This window comes from Carcharhinus amblyrhynchos, chromosome 35 (genome assembly GCF_965287045.1).
Source record: "Carcharhinus amblyrhynchos chromosome 35, sCarAmb.v2.hapA, whole genome shotgun sequence".
Taxonomy (NCBI): Eukaryota; Metazoa; Chordata; class Chondrichthyes; order Carcharhiniformes; family Carcharhinidae; genus Carcharhinus; species Carcharhinus amblyrhynchos.
Window position 1 is genome coordinate 4,989,792 of NC_137358.1, and position 25,144 is coordinate 5,014,935.

The 25,144-nt window shown below is 43.3% G+C and overlaps 1 protein-coding gene across 1 annotated transcript in view; it reads right to left on the reverse strand.

Moving 5' to 3' along the window:
• Positions 1 to 25,144, reverse strand: part of LOC145361591 (kinesin-like protein KIF18A) — a 79,021-nt gene that overhangs the window by 13,410 nt on the left and 40,467 nt on the right. The window contains exons 10-12 of the mRNA XM_080217437.1: positions 19,556 to 19,720; positions 18,423 to 18,544; positions 9,905 to 10,152 (exon numbers count right to left, since the gene is read on the reverse strand). Coding sequence (XP_080073563.1) covers positions 9,905 to 10,152; positions 18,423 to 18,544; positions 19,556 to 19,720 — 535 coding nt within the window. The remainder of the gene's footprint in view (positions 1 to 9,904; positions 10,153 to 18,422; positions 18,545 to 19,555; positions 19,721 to 25,144) is intronic.

The following is a 25,144-nucleotide window of genomic DNA, read 5'->3' on the forward strand; positions in this document are numbered from 1 at the left end:
GGCATGTGCCACACTCTTTCAAATCCAACAGAAGGGACATTTTGGCAGCAGGATTCAAATTCAGGCTTTTATTTGAGTGCTCATCACTCCAGTCATGTAGTTACTAAAACTGATTTGGAAATTTTTGATGTTCTGGTTGGGACTCTACTTTCTGTTCATTCATTAAGCAAATGTGAAATAAACTTTATTTATTAGTCACAAATAAAGCTTACATTAATACTGCAACGAAGCTACCGTGAAATTCCCCTAGTTGCCACAGTCCAGTGCTTGTTCTGGTCAATGCACCTAACCAGCACGTCCTTCAGACTGTAGGAGGACATCGGAACAGATGGAGGAAACCCACGCAGACATGGGGAGAATATGTAAACTCCACACAGACATTGAGCTGAACCAGGAATTGAACCTGGGTCCCTGCCACTGTGAGGCAACAATGCTAACCATTGTGCCACCATGCCATCCAAAAAGGACAAAAAAAGGACAAAAATTGTGACATTCATTCAAGAATAACATATAATGTCTTTAAATTGGAGCTACACTGTGGTAGTTAATTATTATAGTAATGTAACAATCAGGACGATTTATCATTCTTTCTGTGCAATTCCCAAAGTTGAGCAATGTATCTATAAAAGAGTGAATATCAAACTTAGCTAGAGACTGAAAAAAACTTTTTATTAATGGGATGTGGGTATTGTTGGCAAGGCCAGCATTGCTTTGTCCACTTCCAATTGGCCTCAGGAAGGTGCTGACAAACCATTTTCTTGAATGCAATGGAGTGTGTTTCTGGGCGTTGTTCAGAATCATTTTGACTGAAAGATCCCAAAATCAAAGTAATGTTCATTTCTGCCAATAGAAATGTATGCAGGTGTATATTAGGTAAAGAGTTGTGCTCGTCTGCGACACCCACAGCTTTTCCAAATCATTTCCAAGGTTGAATATTATCTAGGCTTATAAATGAGGGATGGGTGAGGACAGTGTTGCCAGCACCTATGGCTCTTTAAAAGTTAAAGTTTATTTTAAAAGTTTATTTATTAATCACAAGTAAGGCTTACATTATCACTGCAATGAAGTTACAGTGAAATTCTCCTAGTCGCCACATGCCAACGCCTGCTCGGGTCAATACCAGCATGTCTTTCAGGCTGTGGAAGAAAACCCATGCAGACGCGGGATGAATGTGCAAACTCCATATAGACTGTGACCCAAGCCAGGAATCGAACCTGGGTCCCTGGCACTGTGAGGCAGCAGTGCTAACCACTGTGCCATTGCGCCGCCCATATTTATTTATTAGTCACAAGTAGATTTACATTTACTGTGAAAATCCCTTAGCTGCCACACTCCGGTGCCTGTTCAGGTACACTGAGGGAGAATTTGGCATGGCTAATGCACCTAACCAGCGCATCTTTCAGACTGTGGGAGGAAACCCACACAGACACAGGGAAAACGTGCAAACTCCACACAGACAGTGACCCAAGCCGGGAATTAAACCTGGGTCCCTGGCGCTGTGAGGCAGCTGTGCTAACAACTTTGTCACTGTGCAGGTCTGCAAGCCTGTGGGATTTGGCTCCATCTGGGGAAGGAATTGGAAAAAAAGCCAAATTTATATTTAGCTGATGGTTATTCAATGAAACTATGGTTGATTCTGTGGTATTACTTGAAATCCTGGAAGACTATAAAACCATATGAGGTAATTCTGTAACTAGTAATGCTTGAGGATAATACTTGTGGTTGTACAGGCTAGTTTACTAGCAAAATGCAAAACGACTTTCAGCCTATTGTCTGCTTGGCTGAATTCTACATTCTGCACATTACATCTGGTTAAAGCCACATAAAGACTTTTAGTAATGATGCTTGTGGTTGACTTGGAAGTGTTGATAATAGAATTCTTCAGTCACAAAATACCAAATCTAATTTTGAATATCTGATAATGCATGGAAAACTTAAAAACCAACCATGAAGGCTGGGACAGAATCTGTGTGACTGCTGATGAATCCAACTTAGCAGCAGACGACATGGCCAATGATTTTCTGGTTCCTGCAGTTATAATTCAGGAAATGAGAGAGAGGAACGCTAGAAAATTACAATCACTAAAGAAGTACTACTGAGCAAAAAGAAAGTAAAAGAGAAATAATATTTAACCAATTGTTTGGAGTTCTATGAGGAAGTAACGTACTGTGAATAAATGGGAATATCAGATTTACTGTATTTGTACTGTATAACTGCAGAGGGAAAGAATGTTACTAAGGAAAAGTGAGGGGCTAAATTGCAGTACTTGGTCATTTATGCCACAGTGGGGGGCCATTTGTTTTAGTAAGTCTATGTTGATTATTTGTAGAGAAATCTAGTCAGCTGCATGGGACCGCTCTATCCTTGCAGCTGTGCAGATATAGTTCCTTCAAGTGCCATCCAATTTCCTTAAGAAGTCTGTGATCATCTCTACTTTCATCACCTTCATGGGCAGTGATTTCCAAGTCATTATCACTTGTGTAAAAAAAAGTTTCTCCTCACATTCCCGCTATATCTGTTGCCCAAAACCTAATTCAGTGTTCCCTCATCCTCATGTTATGGGCTCAGTTTTTCCTCATCTACTTTATTCAAACTCATCATAACTTGAACACATCTCACAAATCATTCATCAATCTCCTTTTGTTCCAAGGAGCACAAACCCAGTTTTCTATCCTAAACCTCCCCAATCCCTGGAATCACTCTGGTAAAGGTATCCCAAGAACCTTCATTCATATTCCTCCTAAAGTGCAGTGAGCAGAACTGGATGTAGAGACCTAACCAGAGCTTTATAAACATTCAGTATAACTTCTCTGCTTGTGTACTTGAAACTTTGTGGGAATGGTCAAGAACTGTCGTAATGAGGGTGGCATGGTAGCACAGTGGTTAGCACTGCTGCCTCACGGTGCCAGGGAGATAGGTCTGATTCCTGGCTTGGGTCGCTCTGTGTGGCTTCTGCATATGCTCCCCGTGTCTGTGTGGGTTTCCTCCCGGTGCTCCGGTTTCCTCCCACAGTCCAAAAAACATGCTGGTTAAGTGCACTGACCATGCTAAATTCGCCCTCAATGTACCCGAACAGGCGACTAAGGGATTTTCAGTCATTTCGTTGCAGTGTTGACCTAAGCCAACTTATGACTAATAAATTAACTTTTAACTTTAACGGTAAAATATCATACAGCCCCACTAGTGGCCTAGAAATAATGACTTTGATGAAAAAATGTCACAAGTCACATCCATGCCTAAGTAGTTACATAATCTTTGAGGGAGGCTCGAGTACTGTGTGCCCCATCTTTTGTATAGGGCAGGTTTTTAACCAGCTGCCCAGGCTTAAAACTGATGTTGCAGATATTCCATCACAAGCAGGAGATCAAGTTAATGGTGGCTGTTGGTTAGGCACATACAGACAACATGGTGAATCTGCAACATCAGTTTTATCCTGGGTAGCAAGCTAAAAATCTATTAATAATACACTGGAATACTAGCAGCAAAATACAGTCCCACTAAAAATGGAAAATTAGTATCTGCTTCTGAATTCCCCCAGGGCTTTCTGCTTTGCAAGTTTGAAATTGTTGCATATTCTGTTCACCCCGCTCCTTTCTTTCTGAGCTGCTTAGTTACTTGCAGCATACCTGGTATTTCAAGAGCTCCTGTATAGATTGCTAAACCCATTGGTAGAACCACAAGTGCTGCAAATAACAGGAACGACACAGGCTTACAGACAGAAAGGATGAACTTGATGAATATAATGTTGAAAGAAAATTTTTCTGCTAATAAGCTTTCACTCTCTTACTTCAGAACTATTGTGGTCTTAACATGTCACGCGCTTCTCTTAAACATTTGACACCTTTTGTTTTCTTTACAGATTGCACGCTCTTTCAACTATAATCACAATTCTTTTCACAAAGGCACCTTCTGGCACAAAGACATATCGCTGGATAAACTGAGCAACGGCCATGACTCAGTAATCACACCCTCACGAGTCAGAAGATTGAGAGCTCATGCTTCACTCCATAGACTTGATTACAAAGTCCAGAGTGCTGCACTGTCAGAGATGCCACCTTTCAAATCAGATCTCAATCCCAGCCAACACCATCCTTAGTGGATATAAAAGATCCCATGACTACTATTTTGAAGGAGGACAGGGGGATTCTCTCCAGCACCCTTGATAATATTTAACCCTTAACCAACATCACTGAAGCAGATTATCTAATTATTACAGGAAAATCTCTGTTCTCTGGCATGCTCCAAGAATGGGAGGTGTTGGTTAATCAAATATGCTGGTTAACTGCAATGTAAAGCAAGTTCTGTGCTTTCATCCAAGGAGAAAGTTCCAGGATGATCACGCAGGTGTTGAGGTCTCCCAAGAGGTGAGAGTGCGCGTAAATCAGGTCAGTAGGGTCAACGGAAATGGTGCTGCAGAAACGTGGGGGGCTGAGGCCAAAGCCAGCACTGGCTGCCAATAACTATTACTCTTAGGTTTGAGATCATTCATTAAAAGTGGACCCGACCCCAGAACTCCAGTTAATGGAGAATTCTGGTTCATAGTCTGCTAGATATCCAAAGTTTTATTGTACACTGTTGTTTGTGGAATTTTGCTACGTACAAATTAACTGCCATGTTTTCTGTTTCTATGACAACACTTCAAAAAACACTTCATTGGTTGTAAAACAATTTGAAGTCTCCTGAAGTCCATTATAAATGCAAGTTTCAGTTTCTTTCTATACGGAGAGAGCAACGAAACAGGCATTCACAATTATTTGCAAGCTTCATAATGGCTAAAGTTTTACTCCTGTAGAAATTAGTGCCCCATTTTAGCACTTCTTTACCTGCACCGTTTTTATCTATTTATAAGACAATGTCATGTTGCATTTCTGAATAAATCAAAATGAGAACTGTAACTCTGCATTACGGGTGGTATAGTTTTACTGTTTGATTACATGCTCCAAGAAAATAAATTATAACTTTTGCAATTCACTTTTATTTAAACAAAAACCTCTAATTGGGTTACTTCTGTATTTATAAACAAAAGAGATTTACGAGGCTCTTTATCCCTGTCACTTGCTCCTGAACTGTAGTTAGCTTTTAACACTTGCACATGAAATACATTCCTGCTCTAACAAAAGCAAACAATTTTTTTTAAAATTTTAAACTTGGGACAAGGCAATACCAAGATTTGTTTGGTGGACTTTTATATTTCATGACCTCAGGATGTGCTGAAGCACTTTGCAACCAATGAAGAGCTCTCTAACTATTACAACTAGAAACACAACCATGAACTTACACAATGTCAGCTCCCTTAAACAACATATTGAGACCAGATAATCAGTTTTAGTGATGCTGGCAGGGGATAAAGATTAGCCAGGATACCAGGGGGAGCTCACCTGCCCTCCTTCAAAGCAGTGCTGGAAAATCTTTTGCATCTCTCAGAGAGACAGAAGTCACAACACTAAATGCCCCCTAAACTTAGCGCTAATAGTAAATCTCACTGAGAAACAGCATTCAGCTCCTCAGGGAAAATGCCACACAAACACTGAAACCAACAGTCTGCTGGCGATATGGGTGATGCGAATTATTAAAGCACACAAGTCGATTTTGCAACTGATTATGCCATATCTGATCCGGATGTCCTTGTTGTAAACAATGCATGCCAACTTTAATAAATCCTTACAGAAATCTAACAATCTTTTGATGAAATGTGAGATTAAGGTGCTAAGAAGTGGCACGCATTCCCCACTGCCTGATTTCGTAGATTTATTGTACTTTTGTGTAGGAAGTTTGACCCAGGAGAACAAGGCTGACATTTCCCCAAAGTGTCTTTAAAGGATGATTTACAGCTAAGGGAGGGGAAAGTTATCCATAAATGTCTGTGTTGGATTCAAATACAGTGCTGAAAGCATCCTCTGTGCTGGACTGCCATTATATAACTTTGGCACAGTGATTAGCACCGCTGCCTCACAGCACCAGGGACTCAGGTTAGATTCCCAGCTTAGGTCACTATCAGTGTGGAGTTTGCATGTTCTCTGTGTCTGCGTGGGTTTCCTTTGGGTGATCTGGCTTCCTCCCACAAGTCCAAAGACATGCTGGTTAGGTGAAATGACCATGCTAAATTCTCCCTCCGAACAGGCGCCAGAGTGCGACAACTAGGGGATTTTCACATAACTTCATTGCAGTGTTAATGTAAGCCTACTTGTGACTAATAAATAAGCTTCACTTTAACTTTATTAAACTATTTCAATCTATAAAATAGAAAGTTATATGAAAAGTTGTATTTTTTTAAAACATGGTTTCTACCCTAACTCCTCGATATGCTTTCTAATCTTAATTCTGAATAGCAGTGGAAACAACTTTTCCTATGAGTAATAAGGCGGTAACTCAATCTTGTTTATCTGTCAGAACCCTAAATTTTTGCATCATTACTCACTCTAACCACTGAGCACAGCTCAGAGTGAGTATTCTTAAAAGCCATTTATGACAAATTTGTAAACAAAAAAAGAGGCAATGCATTCAATAAGTAAAAGTTGAACAACTTTGCTAAAAAATATTATATAAAGTCTGTAAGGAGAAAATACTAAAACATTACATCGAGTAACACATGCCTGATGTAAACATTAATATGATGCAGTAACATTTGGGCATAACTGATACATTACTCAAAACCACACTGGCACATGAATCAATGCTGCAATATCCTGCAATGTCTCGTGAGTGCCAATTCTTAGTGCACGAGGGTAGATGTCAACCTGTACAATTGTGGAGGGTTTCAAACCACATTCTCACCTAACATTTTCCTGCTACTGAGATTAGTTAACACATCGTAGACCAAGGATCAAACCAGGAGCCTTAGAAATCCCATGTTGCAGATTATGTGGACAGAATTTGCTTAATGAGAATGGGTAGTTCGTACAATACCAAATCAGGTACTTATCTGTTATCCTTGCTCTTTTTCAATAATCATGGAATACCTACCTACCTGTATGAATATATATCAGATGATGCGTGTGCAAAACTATGCCTGACAACTGACAGCTTACACCAAACTGCCCTTTTAGCAAACAGAAGCTAATAGCTTATGTGTAGACTATCAACATGCAGATTGCTACAAACATATCACACCATGTTGACAGGAGTTACCTGAGCCTCTAGTCTCACTTATCTGGCTGCAAAGCTATTCAAGTTTCTGTGGCCTGATAGGCTTTCCAAAATGGCCTTCCGTCTGGGGTATATTGGTTATTAAAAGGTGTAATAATGTTTTGCAGTGGTAGAAGTGGCTAAATAAAAGGTTATGGCGTCAGTAGGGTCACAGATTAAATTGTGTAGATTTTGGCATTATAAGCACAGAGTGATCAAATATTTTTCTTGTAATTTCTTCTGCTCCCAGAATGTGCATTACGGATATGTTCACCTTCAATTTGTACATTTCACTTTAGCTGCCCTAAATTTTCCACTTTTTTCCACGTACAGTGAATAAAAACTAATTCTGTTTCAGTTGAAGCTCTACTCTGTAGGAACATTGATTTGACAGCACTATTTGTGGATTACTTTAGCTTCAGTTTAAAGCTTTCAATATTACATTATGGCAGCAGAGAAAAGGGCATTGTATTTACATTATGTTCGGCAATAAAATTTAACTAGTCTGCAAGCTCACCTCTTCGTAAGGGAAGAAATGACTTTTACAACACGATTGAATATAAAAGCGTCAGTCAAACGTATTATCTAACCTCATACCAAAGCCCTTGGCTGGCAAAGGATGTTCAACAACACCGTAACACAGAAGAAAATAAGGAAAGGGGTCATCTACATCCAAGAAGTCACTGTTAAATAAGAAAGGGAAAACCGAGTCTTGGATTATTACTACTTATGCAAGCAAGTAGGGATTTGGCTGTTTTCAAGGTTAAATGCTCAAAATCTTTCAGCCTGTCAAGAAATCAAAGTAACTGCTGACAGCAGATTGGGATTCTTTTTTAGACGGGAGAAATCAAAATTATGAACCAGCAAAGTAAGCCCCGAAGCCTTGGCACTGATTATTTGTTGAAAGTTCCCATATGTTGCTAAAAGATCCAATTTAGTCTGTATACATGGAATTCGGCTGTTGCAATTAAATTAGAGAAACGTCCACACGTTGTGCTTGATGCTGCCTCTAATCCTTTAGTAAGGAATACTGATCAAAAATCAGTAGGTGGTCTTTGGCAAAGACTCCATTTTATCCTTCCGTTAGGATTGCAAATGCATTATTCAATTGGCATAGTTATTTAAAATATTACACTTTCGCTATAAGTAGGAATAATGGGGTTAGGCATAGTATCAAGATGTTAACATTTTAGACGTGTAGAACTGATTTTGGAGAAAAGCAGAATGGCACAAAAATAACTGATTGGATTTTAACCTGGTTGGAATAAATGACTGACTGCTAAGGCAGAAAACTAACTAGCCAATTTTTTTAAATGTAGTGATTGGGGTAACGAAAGCTCAGAAGGAATCCCTTATTCTCATGACAATGTTACCAGAAGGTAATGAAAAAGTAAGAACTTTATGGTCATCAGTAGATACTTAATTCCAGATATCTTTATTGAATTTAAATTCCACCATCTGCTGTGGCAGAATCTGAACCCAGGTCCCCACAACATTAGCTGAGTTGCTGGATTAATAATCTAGTTATAATACCAGTAGCCTTTCACCTCCCCATAGTGAGTGACATAGCTGCAAAAGGTCTGTTTTGCTTTAAATATTACAATGCAATTTAGTTTAAAGGCAGCAGTCACATAGTTAAGTTTTTACCAGACAATTTTCCTGTGATTGTAGGGACAAAGTACAGGGTTGCGATTAAAAGTTTTACAACACGTTTTAAAAAGATTGAGCAATCATTAGCTGCAGTTATGCTACAAGTCTGCACACTACGAGCCATCTCGAATTGCTGTAATAAAAGCTCTCTCCTGCTGTCAAGTTATGGATTTGAAAGATCTGGATTCTTAGCTAAATAATTACCTCAGCCTTGTTAATCCCTTAAAAATTGTACAAGACTATTCTGAAAGCAGTTCTTCTGTTTAACAGAAAACAGAAACTCCACTTTTAAATGAGTTGTAATTTACACTTCAGGGCACTGTTAGCCCTCACAAATTTGTCATGCAAAAGGGAACCATATGAAGGTGGCAATTTAAAAGAAAGCCCAGACTGTGGTTAGAAGAAAATGACACACACAATCCCAGCCATTTACAGTCATGGCACACCACAATTCTAGGTCATCTATAATTAACATAAATGAGGAGATATGGATTTACCAAACAACATGGAAAATCTATGTCTTGAAATCTCTTGGTTTCTTTCATAAACCCAATTAATCTGATTTTTGGAGCAGGTTTTTAAAGCCTGGAACCAGGAACGTAAACGGTTGTTGAGCTTTCAATCATGAGTGGCTACTAACTTAGTTTTGGTCATCAGTTGAACCGAGGTTTATTCAACTTAATGTGGGATTATGGCTATTGAGAAATGCATTCATTATTCTCTTAAGCATGTCATTTCTGCCATTTCCAACCTTGCTGTTTAAGTGCAGCTTTAATACGAGGGGGTGAGAAGGTAAAGTAGAGTGAGCACTTTCCTAAAGAAAATTAACACTACAAAAGTAACAGCGCTGAAGACTTTTAAGCCATCTGCAAGTGATAAAAATCAGCAAACAGTTTTAAAGCTGGCTAAAAATGAGATGAACAAATGTACCTGTAAGAATTGAATTGCAGGTCAACTGGGGTTATTTTCAAATGATGAATGAAAGAACGTAAACAAGCATTTCTTTCAAAAAAAAAAATGACATTAAGTTTTGAGATTTATCGTGTGGTTAGATAATGGCGGTAGTGTACATATTCTTGTGTCAGCAGATGAGGCCGCGGGACACAAAGTAAGGAGGAAAGAGGCTTACCAGTAAATTCAAATAGGTTTTCGGGCACAAATTGTAGTTTAGAAAATGAGGCAAGAGCCATTATTTTTGACTGTTGGTTTTCTTTAAATTCATCTGCATTTATTTGATCAGCCCATAGGACGGCTTTCTCTCCCCGTACGAGACGTTCCAGTTCATTGAATTGTGTTACTGTCTCTGTGGTTGCAAGGTCAGCTTCTTTCAGTGTGGAGAACTGCTTGCGTACAATCTGCAGCAGGGTGGTCACCAGCCTGGAATTGAAACAGACAAAGGGGCAAGCTTTCAGTTTTATTACTCAAACCCAGTGACAACCAACCTTTCACAACTCCCTCCCCTTTCTTCCAAGGAGGCTAACATTTAATCCTTGGAACAGGGCTGGCACAGTGGTTAGCTTTGCTGCCTCACAGCACCAGGGACCCAGATTCGATTCCCAGTCTGTGTGGAGTCTGCACATTCTCCCCGTGTCTGCATGGGTTTCCTCTGGGTGCTCCGGTTTCCCCTCCCACACTCCAAAGACGTGCTGGTTAGGTGAATCGGTCATGATAAATTTTCCTTCACCGAACAGGTGCTGGACTGTGCTGACTAGGGGAAGTCTCACAGTAACTTCATTACAGTGTGAATGTAAGCCTACTTGTAACTAATAAATAAACTTTAACTTTAGTTTGTCCTTGATCAAATTCTGCCACTAATCTGCAAACTGTATTGTTGCAGCCAACACTCAACATGACGTGGAAATTCACTGCGGCTTACTCTCCACTTTAAGTAGTCACCAGCCAGTGGAGGTTATGGAGTTGATTGTTCAGAGATGTATTGCTGGCACGTGATTTTCCCTTCTCGTAATGGTTCCCTTTGGTTTTATTTTAAATCACTTCTTCCATTTAACCATCTCACGTTTCCCACAAACACTTTAGAGAATATCCGATTTACTTTCTCTCCCTGTTCCTACTCATCAGTAATATTTGCCCCTATCGAAGAGGTCACACTCAAAGTGAATAAGTCCATTCTCTCCATAGATGTTCCACCTTAATGCTGGAAACACTCGAGCAGTACGTCTTCCTTTCAGAATTCCAGCACCTATAGGATTTTTCACTTTACATTTTGATTATATTCAGGGTGCTGTGCAATGGAATTTATTTTAATTTAACCATCAAGGATAGGCTTTCTGGAAAGGAGTCAACCTGGCCATTACCCAATCCTTATCCTGGCTAATATCGGACTGTAACTGACAATGAAAATATGTAGCATAACAGTTAGAAGCCGAAAAGTGACAGGATGATGACATTTTGGTGCATATTCTTCAGCGACAACTGGAATAAGTCAGTGTCAGATTTCAAAAAATAATAAGAATCCCATTCGGAAGCAGCACTCTCTGCTTCTTTTCTGAGAATTCCGAGGGTGTGCAATTTAGATACCATGTAGTTGTGAACAGTTTAGATTAGTGCTAGTTTTGCATAATTGCATTGTTTAATTTTGCTGCAAAAATCAGTGGCCAGTTACTTTTTTGTCAAAGAACAAAAAGAACAAAGAACAAAAACAGCCCGGGAAACAGGCCCTTCGGCCCAACGAGCCCGTGCCGCCATTGTAACATTACCAGTCCCCCCTCCACCCATGACCCTTATCTATGCTTATGGCATTCCGCATTGAGGGAAAACTAATCTAGGGACAATTTATTACCTCCAATCAGCCTAATAGCACATCTTTGGGGTGTGGGAGGAAACTGGAGAACCCGGAGAAAACCCACGCAAGCACGGGGAGAATGCGCAAACTCCCACAGACACTGGCCCAAATCCACGTGTCTGCACAGCAAACAGTGATAGTCACTGAGCTGTCGTGTTGCCCAGCATCTGATCCAGTTTAAGCGTACACTAATGACATGAAGTACTAGGCTACTCTTGAACATCCAAGGGCAGCCCCTGTATGACCCATCGCGTTTATGCACCTCGTTGGACAACAAGGCGGACTGACTTAAAACCTGTGAATTAAAAGAGAAAAACATTGGTATCATTCCACATCCTTATACATTACCAGGGACGTCCCAATGCTAATGAACCTTATTTAAAACAATCTCCTATATCCTCCCATCACCAACCCACTCATGTGCCTGTCTAAGTAACTCTTAAACAACTTCAGCATGCCTGCCTCCACCACCTTGCTTGGCAGAGCATTCCATACCCCCACTACCCTGTGTGTGAAAAACCTCCCTCTAATATCCGTGTTATACCTCTCCCCCCCTCACCCTAAGCCCATGGCCTCTCATACTGTGCATTTCTAACATAGGAAATAGCTTACCACTGTTTACTCTATCTATATCCTTCATAATCTTATATACCTCTATTAGATCCCCCCTCAGTCACCGTCTTTCAAAAGAAAACAGCCCCAATTTGCTCAATCTTTCCTCATAACTCAGTCCTTCCATACCAGGCAACATCCTGGTAAACCTCCTCTGCACTCTCTCCAGGGTCTCCACGCCCTTCTGGTAGTAAGGTGACCAGAACTGGATGCAGTACTCCAAATGCGGCCTAACCAACGTTCTATACAACTGCAACATTAGACTCCAGCTCTTATACTCTATACCCCTTCCTATAAAGGATAACATACCATAAGCTTTCTTTGCAACCTTCTCCACTTGTACTGCCATCTTCAAAGACTTGTGCACTTGCACCCCCAGGTCCTGCTGTGTTTCTATACTCTTTATAGGCTTACCTTTTATCATACAACTCCCCCCTACATTATTCCGGCCAAAATGCATCACCTCACATTTATCTGGATTAAACTCCATTTGCCATATATCTGCCCAATATCCCAGCCTATCAATATCCCGTTGTATTGCCAGACACTGCTCCTCACTGCCCGCCAATCCAGCCATCTTAGTATCATCTGCAAATCTGCTGATCACACCACTTACTCCCTCTTCCAAATCATTTATATATACTACAAAAAGAGGTTCCAGTACTGAGCCCTGCGGCACACCACTAGTGACAGACCTCTAGCGAGAAAAGGACCCTTCAACTACTACTCTGTCTCCTCTTAGCAAGCCAGTTCTCAACCCATCTAGATACCTGGCCTTGTATCCCATGAGCCTTTATCTTTTCAACCAATCTACCATGAGGGACTTTGTCAAACGCCTTACTGAAATCCATATAGACGACATCAAAGGCTCGTCCTTTGTCGACCGTTTTTGTCACCTCCTCAAAAAATTCCACCAGACTCGTAAGGCAAGACTTCCCCTTTACAAAGCCATGCTGTGTGTCCCTAATCAGATTGCAATGCTCTAAGTGCTCATACATCTTATCCCTATGAATCCTCTCCATCAACTTGCCTACCACTGACGTCAAACTCACCGGCCTATAGTTACCAGGGTTATCCCTCCTACCCTTTTTAAACAACGGTACCACGTTCGCTATCCTCCAGTCCTCTGGGACCTCACCTGTGTCCAAAGAAGAGACAAAGATTTGTGTCAGAGGCCCAGCAATTTCATCTCTCGCCTCCCTAAGCAGCCTAGGATGAATGCCATCGGGCCCCGGAGATTTATCAGTTTTAATGCTACCTAAAAGCCCTAACACTTCCTCCCTCGTAATGGATAGTTCCTTCAAATGGTCTACAGCTCCCTCGAAGACTGTACCAGACATCAAGCCCCTCTCCTTCGTGAATACTGACGCAAAGTATTCATTCAGGAGGCAGAGAGTGGGGGTCAATGGGTGCTATTCGGATTGGCGGATGGTGACTAGTGGAGTGCCCCAGGGGTCGGTGCTGGGGCCTCAGCTATTTACCATTTATATAGATGATCTGGAGGAGGGAACCGAGTGTAGGGTGTCGAAATTTGCTGATGACACCAAAATTGGTGGAAAGGCAAATTGTGCGGAGGGTGGGGAGAGTCTACAGAAGGATCTAGATAGGCTGGGCGAATGGGCCAGGAAATGGCAAATGGAATTTAATGTTGGCAAGTGCGAGGTGGTCCACTTTGGTAGGAATAATGGTAGAAAGGATTATTACTTACGTGGAGAAAAACTGCAGCAGGCGACGGTGCAGAGGGACCTCGGGGTCCTTGTGCATGAGTCGCAAAAACCCAGCCTGCAGGTGCAGCAGGTGGTCAGGAAGGCGAATGGGATGCTGGCCTTCATCGCGAGGGGGATTGAATATAAAAGTAGGGAGGTCTTGCTGCGGCTGTATAGGGCATTGGTGAGGCCGCAGCTGGAGTACTGTGTGCAGTTTTGGGCGCCGTACTTACGCAAGGATATTCTGGCCTTGGAGGGAGTGCAGAGGAGGTTTACTAGGCTGATGCCGGAGTTGAGGGGGTTGAGCTATGAGGAGAGGCTGAATAGATTAGGCTTGTACTCGTTAGAGTTTAGAAGAATGAGGGGAGATCTCATTGAGACGTATAAGATGATGAATGGGATGGATAGGATAGAGGTGGAGAGACTCTTCCTGCTCAGAAAGGATAGTAGGACTAGGGGGCGTAGCCTCAAGATAAAGGGGGTGCGGTTTAGAACGGAGTTGAGGAGGAACTTCTTCCCTCAAAGGGTGGTGAATCTCTGGAATTCTCTGCCCGTTGAAGTGGTGGAGGCTGCCTCGCTAAATATTTTTAAGACGCGGGTTGATGGGTTTTTGATGAGAGAGGGGATTAAGGGTTATGGGGAGAGGGCGGGAATGTGGAACTGAGCCACGACAGATCAGCCATGATCTTATTGAATGGCGGGGCAGGCTCGAAGGGCTAGTTGGCCTACTCCTGCTCCTATTTCTTATGTTCTTATATTCCCTCGGACTCTAAGCACAATTCCCCTCCTCTGTCCCTGAGAGGACCGATTTTTCCCCTAGCCACCCTTTTGTTCCTAACATAGGAGTAAAACGCCTTTCAATTTTCCTTAATCCTACCTGCCAAAGCCATTTCATGCCCCCTTTTTGCCCTCCTAACTCCCTTTTGAGATCCCTCCTACTCTCTCTGTACTTCTCCACCGCTCTCTCTGTTCCCAGTTGCTTAGACCTAACATACGCCTCTTGTTTCTTCCTGACCAAGTCCTCAATATCTCTAGTAATCCACGGCTGTCTAATCCTACCTTTCCCATCCTTCCTCTTAGCCGGCACATGTCAAGTGGTATTAGGGAATGTGCTGTCCCCTAATAGGGCGACAGCTAAGTTCGAACCTTTACTAGTGACTCAACTAAGGAATAAAATTTATTTATTATTGTCACAAGTAGGCTTGCATTAACATGGCAAATGAAGTTACTGTGAGAATCCCCGGTTGCCACACTCCAGCGCCTGTTCAGGTATACGGAGGGAAAATTTAGCATGGCCAATGTCTAACCAGCATGACTTTTGGACAGTGGGAGGAAACCCATACAGACATGGGGAGAATTTGCAGATTCCGCAGTGACCCAAGCTGGGAATCAAACCTGGATCCTTGGTGCTGTGAGGCAGCAATGCTAACCACTGTGCTGCCTCGAATATTGTGGATGTCTGCATTACGTGCAGGTTAGGTGGAATAAATGGCCCCCTTAGTGTCTCAAGTTGTGTAGGTCAGGCAGATTAGGGGTTACAGGGATCAGACAGGCAAGCAGGGGGGTAGCTTTTGGGGCTAAAGGGATCAAGGAATATAGTGGGAAGATAATATCAGGAGAAAGGAGGAATTTGTTATGATCATCATCAATTTCAATATCCTGAATTTGATCAGCCATTATCATAATGGATGGTGGAGCAGACTCGAAGGGCCAAATTTTCTACTTTCTAGTACATTTCTATGTACATCAGCCAGAAAAATATTACCATGGCTCATAGAGTCAGAGGTATACAGCATGGAAACAGACCCTTCAGCCCAACTTGTCCATGCCGCCCCTTATTTTAAACCCCTAAGCTAGTCCCAAATGCCCGTGTTTGACCTATATCCCCCTATACCCATCTTACCCATGTAACTGTCTAAATGATTTTAAAAACACAAAATTGTACCCAACTCTACTACTACCTCTGGCAGCTCGTTCCAGACACTCACCACCCTCTGTGTAAAAAAATTGTCCCTCTGGATCCTTTTGTATCTCTTCTGTCTCACCTTAAACTTATGCCCTCTACTTTTAGCCCACCTACCTTTGGGAAAAGATATTGACTATCAAGCTGATCTATGCCCCTCATTATTTTATAGCCTTCTATAAGATCACCCCTCAACCTCCCACACTCCAGAGAAAAAGTCTTAGTCTATCCAGCCTCAGATTATTACTCAAACCATCAAGTCTTTGTAACCTAAATTGGAGTATATTCAATGCAAAATAAACTATCCATGTTTTTCTTGCCTTAGCAGCATACTCAAAGCATACTGCAGCATTTTTATTACTGATTTCCTACACGACACCCTGTTATGGTTAAGGTCAGGGGCAACCATCAAGTGCCTTTAAAGTGATCAAGAGCTTTTGCAATGATGAATTATAATGCAGCATGCTGTGAAACAGAAGGCTATTAAGAAGGTGAAATTACATTCATAGGTTGCATTATTCTGCAAGAATATGCAATTAAATAAGACTAACCCCAAGTTGTCATTCCCTATAAAAATGCCTGCCAGAAATCATGGACAGATAGGTGTTTCTGACAGATAGGTGTTTCTGGACTGAAGTCTTAAATCAAGCCCATGTGTACACATATCTGAGGTCTGGAAAGAGCATGGTTTGAAGCTCATGGTGAGGATTGACAAAGGGCACTGGCAGTTGTAACCAGAGATCTTACACCATAGGATTGTCACAACAAAGAGAATCAATGGGAATCACATTGAAGCACCGTTCATTGCCTTCTCGGACTCCTCCGAATTATGGCAGGAGTTACTACATGAAATTGGTGATATTTAATCTGAGGAAGTAGCATTGCACCACTTTTTGAAGCTGTGATTTCTTTATCTAGAATACCACACAGTAAAGTCCAGGTGAAAATCTTCATTCTCTTCCACTAACACACAAGTAGATCACCTGACAGAATCTTGACAGTGCAGAAAGAGGCCATAAGACCATAAGACATAGCAGCAAAATTAGGCCACTTGGCCCATTGAGTCTGCTCTGCCATTCAATCACGGCCGACATTTTTCTCATCCCCATTTACCCTGCTAATCCCCTTGATACTAAGGGACAACTTAATACCTAACCTGCACATCTGAACTGCAGGAGAAAATCAGAGCAGCTGGACAAAACCCACACAGACATGCAAAGAGTGTGCAAACTCTACACAGACAGTCACCCAAGGCTGGAATTGAACCCAGGTCCCTGGCAGAGAGGCAGCAGTGCTAACCATTGTGCCGTTCTTTGGTAGAAACAGATACATTTGTCTGATGGGTGGCACGGTAGCACAGTGGTTAGCACTGCTGCTTCACTGCTCCAGGGACCTGGGTTCAATTCCTGGCTCGGGTCACTGTCTGTGTGGAGTTTGCACGTTCCCCTCATGTCTGCGTGGGTTTCCTGCAGGTCGGTTTCCTCCCACAGTCTAAAGATGTACAGGTTAGGTTGATTGGCCATGCTGAAATTGCCCCTCAGTGGCCTGGGATGCTTAGGTTAGAGGGATTAGCGGGTAAAATATGGAGGGTTATAAGGGTAGAGTCCGGGCGGAATTGTGTTCGGTGCAGACTCGATGGGCTGAAGGGCCTCTTTCTGCACTGTAGGGTTCTATGATGGAAATATCCCAGGAGAAACCCCTAATCTAAATAAAAATCAAAATTAATTTGAGTAACTATCTCAAGTGAAGGTGATTTCTAATTCAATCACAAAACACATGGTCAATTATTGAGCAAGTAATCCCTTCTCTCCTTACCCAGATGAAGGTGATGCATTATATTGCTGTCTAGCACAGAACATTTCAGTTTTAATTATTGGGGGATAATTTTTGAACTTGAAAGTTATGTTGGGTATATATTTCAGGTCTATCTCTCCAGTTATCAAGTCATTTACTTTTCCAATTGTCTCCCCTCTTCTTCTAAATAAATTATAGCTCTGCAGATGACTGACATACCACTCTTATTAAGCTGTCCCTCCCAAGAATCTGGACAGTAAGAGTCAGAAGGTTCTTCAACCTTGGAGGCCATCGTAACTGTGTCCAACCTTGTCTTCACTTATACCTCAAAAGGAGATGAAAGGAGCTAGAACCCTGGCTAATTTCATGCACAGTAAGAAGTCTCACAACACCAGGTTAAAGTCCAACTGGTTTATTTGGTAGCAAACGTCACTAGCTTTCGGAGCGCTGCTCCTTCAACAGGTAAGTGGGAGTTATAGCAGCGCTCTGAAAGTTAGTGGCGTTTACTACCAAATACACCTGTTGTATTTTCACCTGGTGTTGTAAGACTTCTTACTTTGTTTACCCCAGTCCAACGCCAGCATCTCCACATCATAATTTCATGCACACGACCGCAATGGGCAAGGTCTTGAGCCAAGTACAGTTATAGCAGCCTAACATCCCATCTTGTTTGAAGATAAACCAACTCATCATTGAACAGCATTAAGCCTGCAACACTCCCATTAGTCCACCACACACACTTAATGGCCACCCATTGATTCATCCTTACTTTTCTGACTGTCGACGGTCTCTTTCCTGGAGCATCATCAGGTTGGTCATGTATTCGTTCTGTTGCTTGTAGCTGTACAATTCAGTCTCCAATATCAGTTTTTGCAAATTCAATTTCAGCATCTGTTCAGCAATACATTTTAAAAGATATTAATAAAATAGTCATGGGACCCTTCACTTTCTGTAGGCACAATTGCTTGCCATCCTCTCATTTAAGTTCATTCATTAGTGTCACAAGTAGGCTTACATTAACACTGCAATGAAGTTACCGTGAAAATCCATGAGCCACCACACTCCAGTGCCTGTTTGTGTACACAAGGGAGAATTTAGCACAGCCAATACACCTAACTAGCACATCTTTTGGATTGCAGGAGGAAATCAAAAACCTACACAGGGATGTGCAGACTCTGTATGATGTGGAGATACCGGCATTGGACTAGGCACAGTAAGAAGTCTCACACCAGGTTGAAGTCCAACAGGTTTATTTGGTATCACAAGCTTTTGCAGTGCTGCTCCTTTGTGAAGAGTACTCACTGATGAAGGAGCAGCATTCCGAAAGCTCATGATACCAAATAAACTTGTTGGACTTTAACCCGGTGCTGTGAGACTCTGCATGGGCAGTGACCCAAGCCGGGAATCAAATCAGGGTTCCTGGTGTGTGAGGCAGCAATGTTAACCACATTCCGGTCTCATGTAGTCTATACACACATTTAATCCTGGAGAATAGAATATCTGGGCCATCAGTTGTCATTAATCAGGAGAAATGGCAATGATGAGCACCCTAAAATCAACACTGTCATGGCGTGCTTTTGTTTTAACTGGGTTATCCATTCGGCAGTATGGAAGAAACTTGAACTCATGCAGCACCAGCATGAGGCAAGTCCAAATGACAAACAGTCCTAAGATTGGAAAGCATGGCCTTTTGACTTGAAAGGCCATGCTGCATTTTTGAGCTTCAGTCTGCCCCTATGGTCTAAACTTCCTTCAAAATTTAATACCAATGTCACTTTTTGTTCATTTTAAGGTAAGACAATGGGAAAGGAATAAGAAACACTTGTTAAAAATTTGTTTTACTCAGTGCCCAGAAGGAACAGGTGTGACTCACATTCCAGCAGAAGTTAACCTCTCCCTTACCTGAGACACTGGCCGGTTTTTGCCATCTGGTTTCATTTTAGCGCCCAGTTCAGATAGGAGGTTTCCATTCTCTTTCAGCCTTTTTTCGACTTGTTGCATCTGTTCCAGCAGATGGTCACGGCGCCTATTGGAGGAAGCCTGGCTACGTTCAAACTTACAGGAAGCCTGTTGCAATGAAAGATCCAGAATTACAGCGATATATCATTGATTCATTCACAAAACTCTGAATTGGCATTTGTAGTCTTAAAAAAGGTCAAAATTAATAACACGAGCTAATTAAAATTACATTGTACTTTGAAAGGAGTAACAGCTGCTTTATTAGAAAACTTAGAATCATAAAAAATTCATAGAATCCTACATTGCAAAATGTGCCATTTGGCCTATCAAGCCTACACTGACTACAATCCCACCCAGGCCCTATCCTCGTGTTCCCCTGACACTAGGGGGCAATTTAGCATGGCCAAATAACTGGCAAATATTTGTAGTGCAGAAAACTGGAGCATAAGGAGAAAACCCACACTGACATGGGGAGACACACCACACACCCAAGGCCAGAACTGAACCTGGGTCACCGGAGCTGAGGCAACAGCACTAACCATGCCGCCCTAAAGTTGGAGAAATAATCTTCACATCCAACATAATGTACAAAAAGGGAAAAAAACCTCTCATTTATGTTGAATTTTTCACGGGACTTTGTATTTATTTACTTCCTTTAATGTAACAAAAGGCGCTTCACACAAGCATTATCAAACAAAACTGAACAATCAGCCACAAAGGGAAATTAGGGCAGGTGACCAAAAGCTTGGTCAAAGAGGTAGGTTTTAAGGAGCGTCTTGGAAAGAGGTAAATGAGGTAGGGAAGAAGAGAGCTTTAAGGGAATTGCAGATCTTAGGGCCTTTCACAGCTGAAAGCACAGTCATCAGTGGAGGAGCCATTCAAATCATGAATGGTCAAGAGACCAAAATTAGGGGTGCAGATATTTTGGAAGATTGTAGGGTTGGAGATTACAGAGATAGGAAGGGGCGAGGCCATGAATACAGATTTGAAAGCAAGAATGAGAAGTTTTAAAATGGGGGCGTGACTTAGCTGGGAGCCAATGGAGATTAGCAAGCACCAAATTAATGGTAGTAATGCACCATAGCCAGTGAATGCTTAAATGAACTCAAATTACTGGAGGATAGAATTGGGAGGCTGGCTAGGATGGCATGAGAATATTCACATCTAGTAGTGGCAAAGGCAGATGGGCGGAGGTGAAGTAGAGTCAGGCAGCGTGATGGAGGTTGAAATAGGTAGCCTTACTGATGGAGTGCACATGTGGTTGAGAGCTGAGTGCCAGGTGGGGACAAAAGACGGCTCTCAGCTCTCACCTGTGGCTCCCCATAGCTGTTTGCATGCGCAGTGGCCACACCCCGGGCAACGGCCTCAACAAGCCGGCTAAACCAGGTGAGGGTAGCCGACGGGTCTCAACCCTCGGTGAGAAAGGGAGATGTCTATCCCAGTACGTGAAGACAAGAGTCCGGCAGATTGAGCGGAAGAGACCAATAAAGGTCCAACGGTCAAGAAGGCAGTCTCTACAAGCGTTGTGGAACGTGAAGAGCAAGACAAGATGCAGAAGACGTCCTGGTCATCCACTGCGCCTAGTCCCACCTCCAGCCGTCTTGACTCTTGTCTTGCCACTGGATCTAGATGGGAATTGGGAAGAGAGAGTGAGGCTGACGCTATGCAACTCTCCCTCACTTTAAACCAAATCGAGCGCTAGTTTCGACACCACCACCACCATCATTATCACCAGTGTCCTGTTGAAGTCTTGTGGAGATGGGCGAGCGACGAAGCAGCAGGTGAAGATACACTGGGAGCTGCACGCAGGCGGCTCAGGTCTAATGGTCATTTTCCGCTGACCAAGCAGCAGTGGAACTCGGCGTCTACCTGGGCGGCTAAGCAGTCCTCTTCAGGAATGCACTGCTCACCTCCGTAGAACAAGGAAGGGGCTAGAAAAGGGGCCCTAAATATTGCCTGCTTCACTACACCCTGGCCAGTTTACTGCGGCTGGCGGGGATCCCATCTTGTGGTCGAACACACAAAATAGAACATAAGGTGACACCACTCACCACTGGCACTTGGAATGTGCGTACGCTTTTGGACAACCCTACAGCAGACAGACCAGAGAGAAGAACAGCCTTAGTTGCTGGAGAGCTTGCAAGACACAACATTGACATTGCAGCCCTGAGCGAAACTCGTCTTGCCAATGTAGGTCAATTGACTGAAACTGGAGGTGGATACGTTTTTCCTGGAGCGGTCGCAGCAGCGGTGAGCGTCGTGATGCTGGAGTTGGATTCGCCATCAGGAGTCACCTTGTTCAGAAACTTGAGTCTACCCAAGGGTGTGAACGACCGGCTTATGACATTACAGCTTCCGCTAGAGAACAGAAGTCAAGTCAACCTAATGAGCGCCTGTGCCCCCACAACGAACAACCTGGATGAGATGAAAGACAAGTTCTACGAAGAACTAGGTGCTCTACTATCAGCAGTGAGCAGTACCGACAAGCTGATCTTGCTTGGCAATTTCAATGCAAGAGTAGGGTATGACTCTGCAATCTGGCAGGGAGTCATTGGGAGGCATGGAGTGGGCAAGTGTAACAGTAATGGCCTACTCTTACTGAAAACCTGTGCAGCACACAACACAACCTTCTGTCTGCGTACCCGTAACAAGACCTCCTGGATGCACCCCCGCTCTAAGCATTGGCATCTTATTGACTATGTCATTGTCAGGAGAAAAGACAGGCAGGATGTCAGATTAACCAAGCCCATGTGTGGTGCTGACTGCTGGATAGATCACAGGCTCATTGTCTCCAAAATGAGGCACCGCATCAGACCCAAGAGGCGACCACAAGGAAGCAAGGTTATGAAAAGAATCAATGTGGCCAAGCTAAAGAATGCCAGCATAGCTTCAGCACTGGCTGAAGACTTAGAAATCAAGCTTGCTGACCTACACCTTGCAGGCAGCGCTGAGGACGACTGGGAACACTTCAGGGATGCTATCCGTACATCTGTGCTGAAGGCGCTTGGGCCCTCCACCCGCAAGCAGCATGACTGGTTTGATGAGAATGATGAGGAGATACAGGCTCTACTTGTTGAAAAGCACAGTCTTCATCGGGCCTGTCAGAACGACCGATCTTCAGCTGCCAAGAAAAGTGCTTTTACCAGTGCTCGCAGGACAGTCCAGAATAAACTGCATAAAATGCAGGATGCCTGGCTGAGTGCCAAGGCAGATGAAATACAGGGATATGCTGACAGAAACGACTTGAAACGGTTCTACGAAGCCCTCAACACTCTCTATGGACCTCAATTTCTCAGGAGATCCCCCCTCCTGAGTACAGATGGTACAACTCTCATTACAGAGAAGGCTCAGATCCTGCAGAGATGGGCTGAATACTGAAGTCGTCCTCAGCCGACCGTCGTCTATTAACGATGAGGCAATAGACAGGATTCTCCAGGTTGATATCAACAGTGCCATGGATGACCAACCGGTAGTAGCCGAAGTCACGAAAGCTGTCAGCCAGCTATCCAGTGGCAAAGCCCCAGGGGCAGATGCCATACCCGCAGAGATCTATAAAGCTGCTGGTCCTGCACTTATCAATAAGTTCACTGAGTTGTTCCAGTCCTCTTGGAAGCAAGGATCCATTCCTCAGGAACTTAAAGATGCTTCCATCGTACACCTCTACAAGAGGAAGGGCAATCGGCGAGTATGCAACAACCACCAAGAAATCTCGCTGCTCTCCATCACAGGAAAAACCCTCGCAAGAGTCCTGCTAAGTTGTCTGGTCACTCATCTGGAGCTGGGCCTGGTTCCAGAGTCACAATGTGGCTTCCAACCACACAGTTCCAATGTGGGACTACCGACATGATTTTTGCTGCATGCCAACTTCAGGAGATGTGTCAGGAGCAGAATCGTGAGCTCTACACAACCTTTGTTGACCTTGCGAAAGCCTTCGATACTGTAAGCTGACAAGGCTTGTGGAGGATCATGTCAGAGTTCGGCTGCCCCCGCAAATTCATTTAGATGGTATGCCAGTTTCATGATGGCCAGAGTACTGGATGGCGGAGAATCATCTGAGGCATTCCCAGTCACCAATGGCATCAAACAGGGCTGTGTGCTCGCACCCATACTGTTCAGATGAAGTTTACTGCCATGCTGAGTGATGCCTTCCAGGACAGTGTTGCTGGAATCAGCCTCAAGTACAGAGTGGATGGGAAACTTTTCAACCTGAGGAGACGTCAAGCTATTACCAAAGTGAAGGAGACTGTTCTGAGAGATTTCCTCTTTGCCGATGACTGCACCCTGTATGCTGGCTCAGAGCCAGGGATGCAAGTCAGTGCGAACAAATTTTCCACGGCTTGTGGCAACTTTGGACTCATCATCAACACTAAAAAGACTGAAGTCATGCACCAGCCTGCTCCTCATGCACCGTACACAGAACCCATAATCACAATCAAAGGGCAGAAACTACACGTAGTGGACCAGTTCACTTATCTTGGCAGCACCCTCTCCCAATCAGTGACTATTGATGCAGAAGTTAACTGCAGAATAGCAAAGACAAGTTCTGCTTTTGGTAGACTGCGCTCTACTGTACGGGAACTTCGAGGAATCAGCCCAGCAACAAAACCGAAGGTCTACAGCGCCGTGGTACTCACTACCCTCCTGTACACCTGTGAAACGTGGACTGTGTATCAAAGGCATGCAAGACAGCTCAATCATTTCCACATGACTTGTCTTCGCAGAATATTACGCATCCAATGGCAAGACAAAGTACCAGACACTGAAGTTCTCTCTAGAGCAAGTCTACCATCAATCCCCACACTGTTGATGAGTGCGCAGACCCGGTAGGCAGGTCACGTCATCTGTATGTCAGACGAGCGCATACCCAAGCAGCTCCTTTTTGGGGAACTCTCTGCTGGAAAACACTCGCATGGGGGGGGCAGAAGAAACGTTTCAAAGACACACTCAAAGCCTCCCTGAAGTTGCTTGACATTGACACGACCACCTGGGAAACGCTGGCACAAAACCACCCTACCTGGCGCTGCCTCATCCACAAAGGGTGTCAAGCTCACGAAGCAAGGTGTATTGCTGAAGCGCAACTTAAGCGCAAGCTGCACAAGTCCAGAGCCACCAGCGCAACAACTAGTGTCTACACAAGTCTGTCCAATATGTGTCAGGACATTCCGTGCCCGAATTGGCCTGATCAGTCATCTTCGGACACACTGCAATCAGCCTCAAAATGACTAACGGTGTCGAGGTCCTCATCGAAGACGATGGACGAACAACAACATGTGGTTGGGAGCCCACCTTTATTGCCCAGAGATCTGGTTCAGCCTCAGATAGCTGCCATAGAGTGAGATGGAGTCAGCAACTAGGGAACAGAAATTGTGCCAGAGGCCAAAGACAATGACGTACTAAGGAGATCAGAAACCCTGTCACAATTGATGGAAACGTGTAGCTATTGTGCTTATATTGGCAAATTGTGTGCCAACACGTGTGCAGCAAATAATCTGATTTTTTACAATGCTGGCTTGAAGGATAAATATTCTCCAG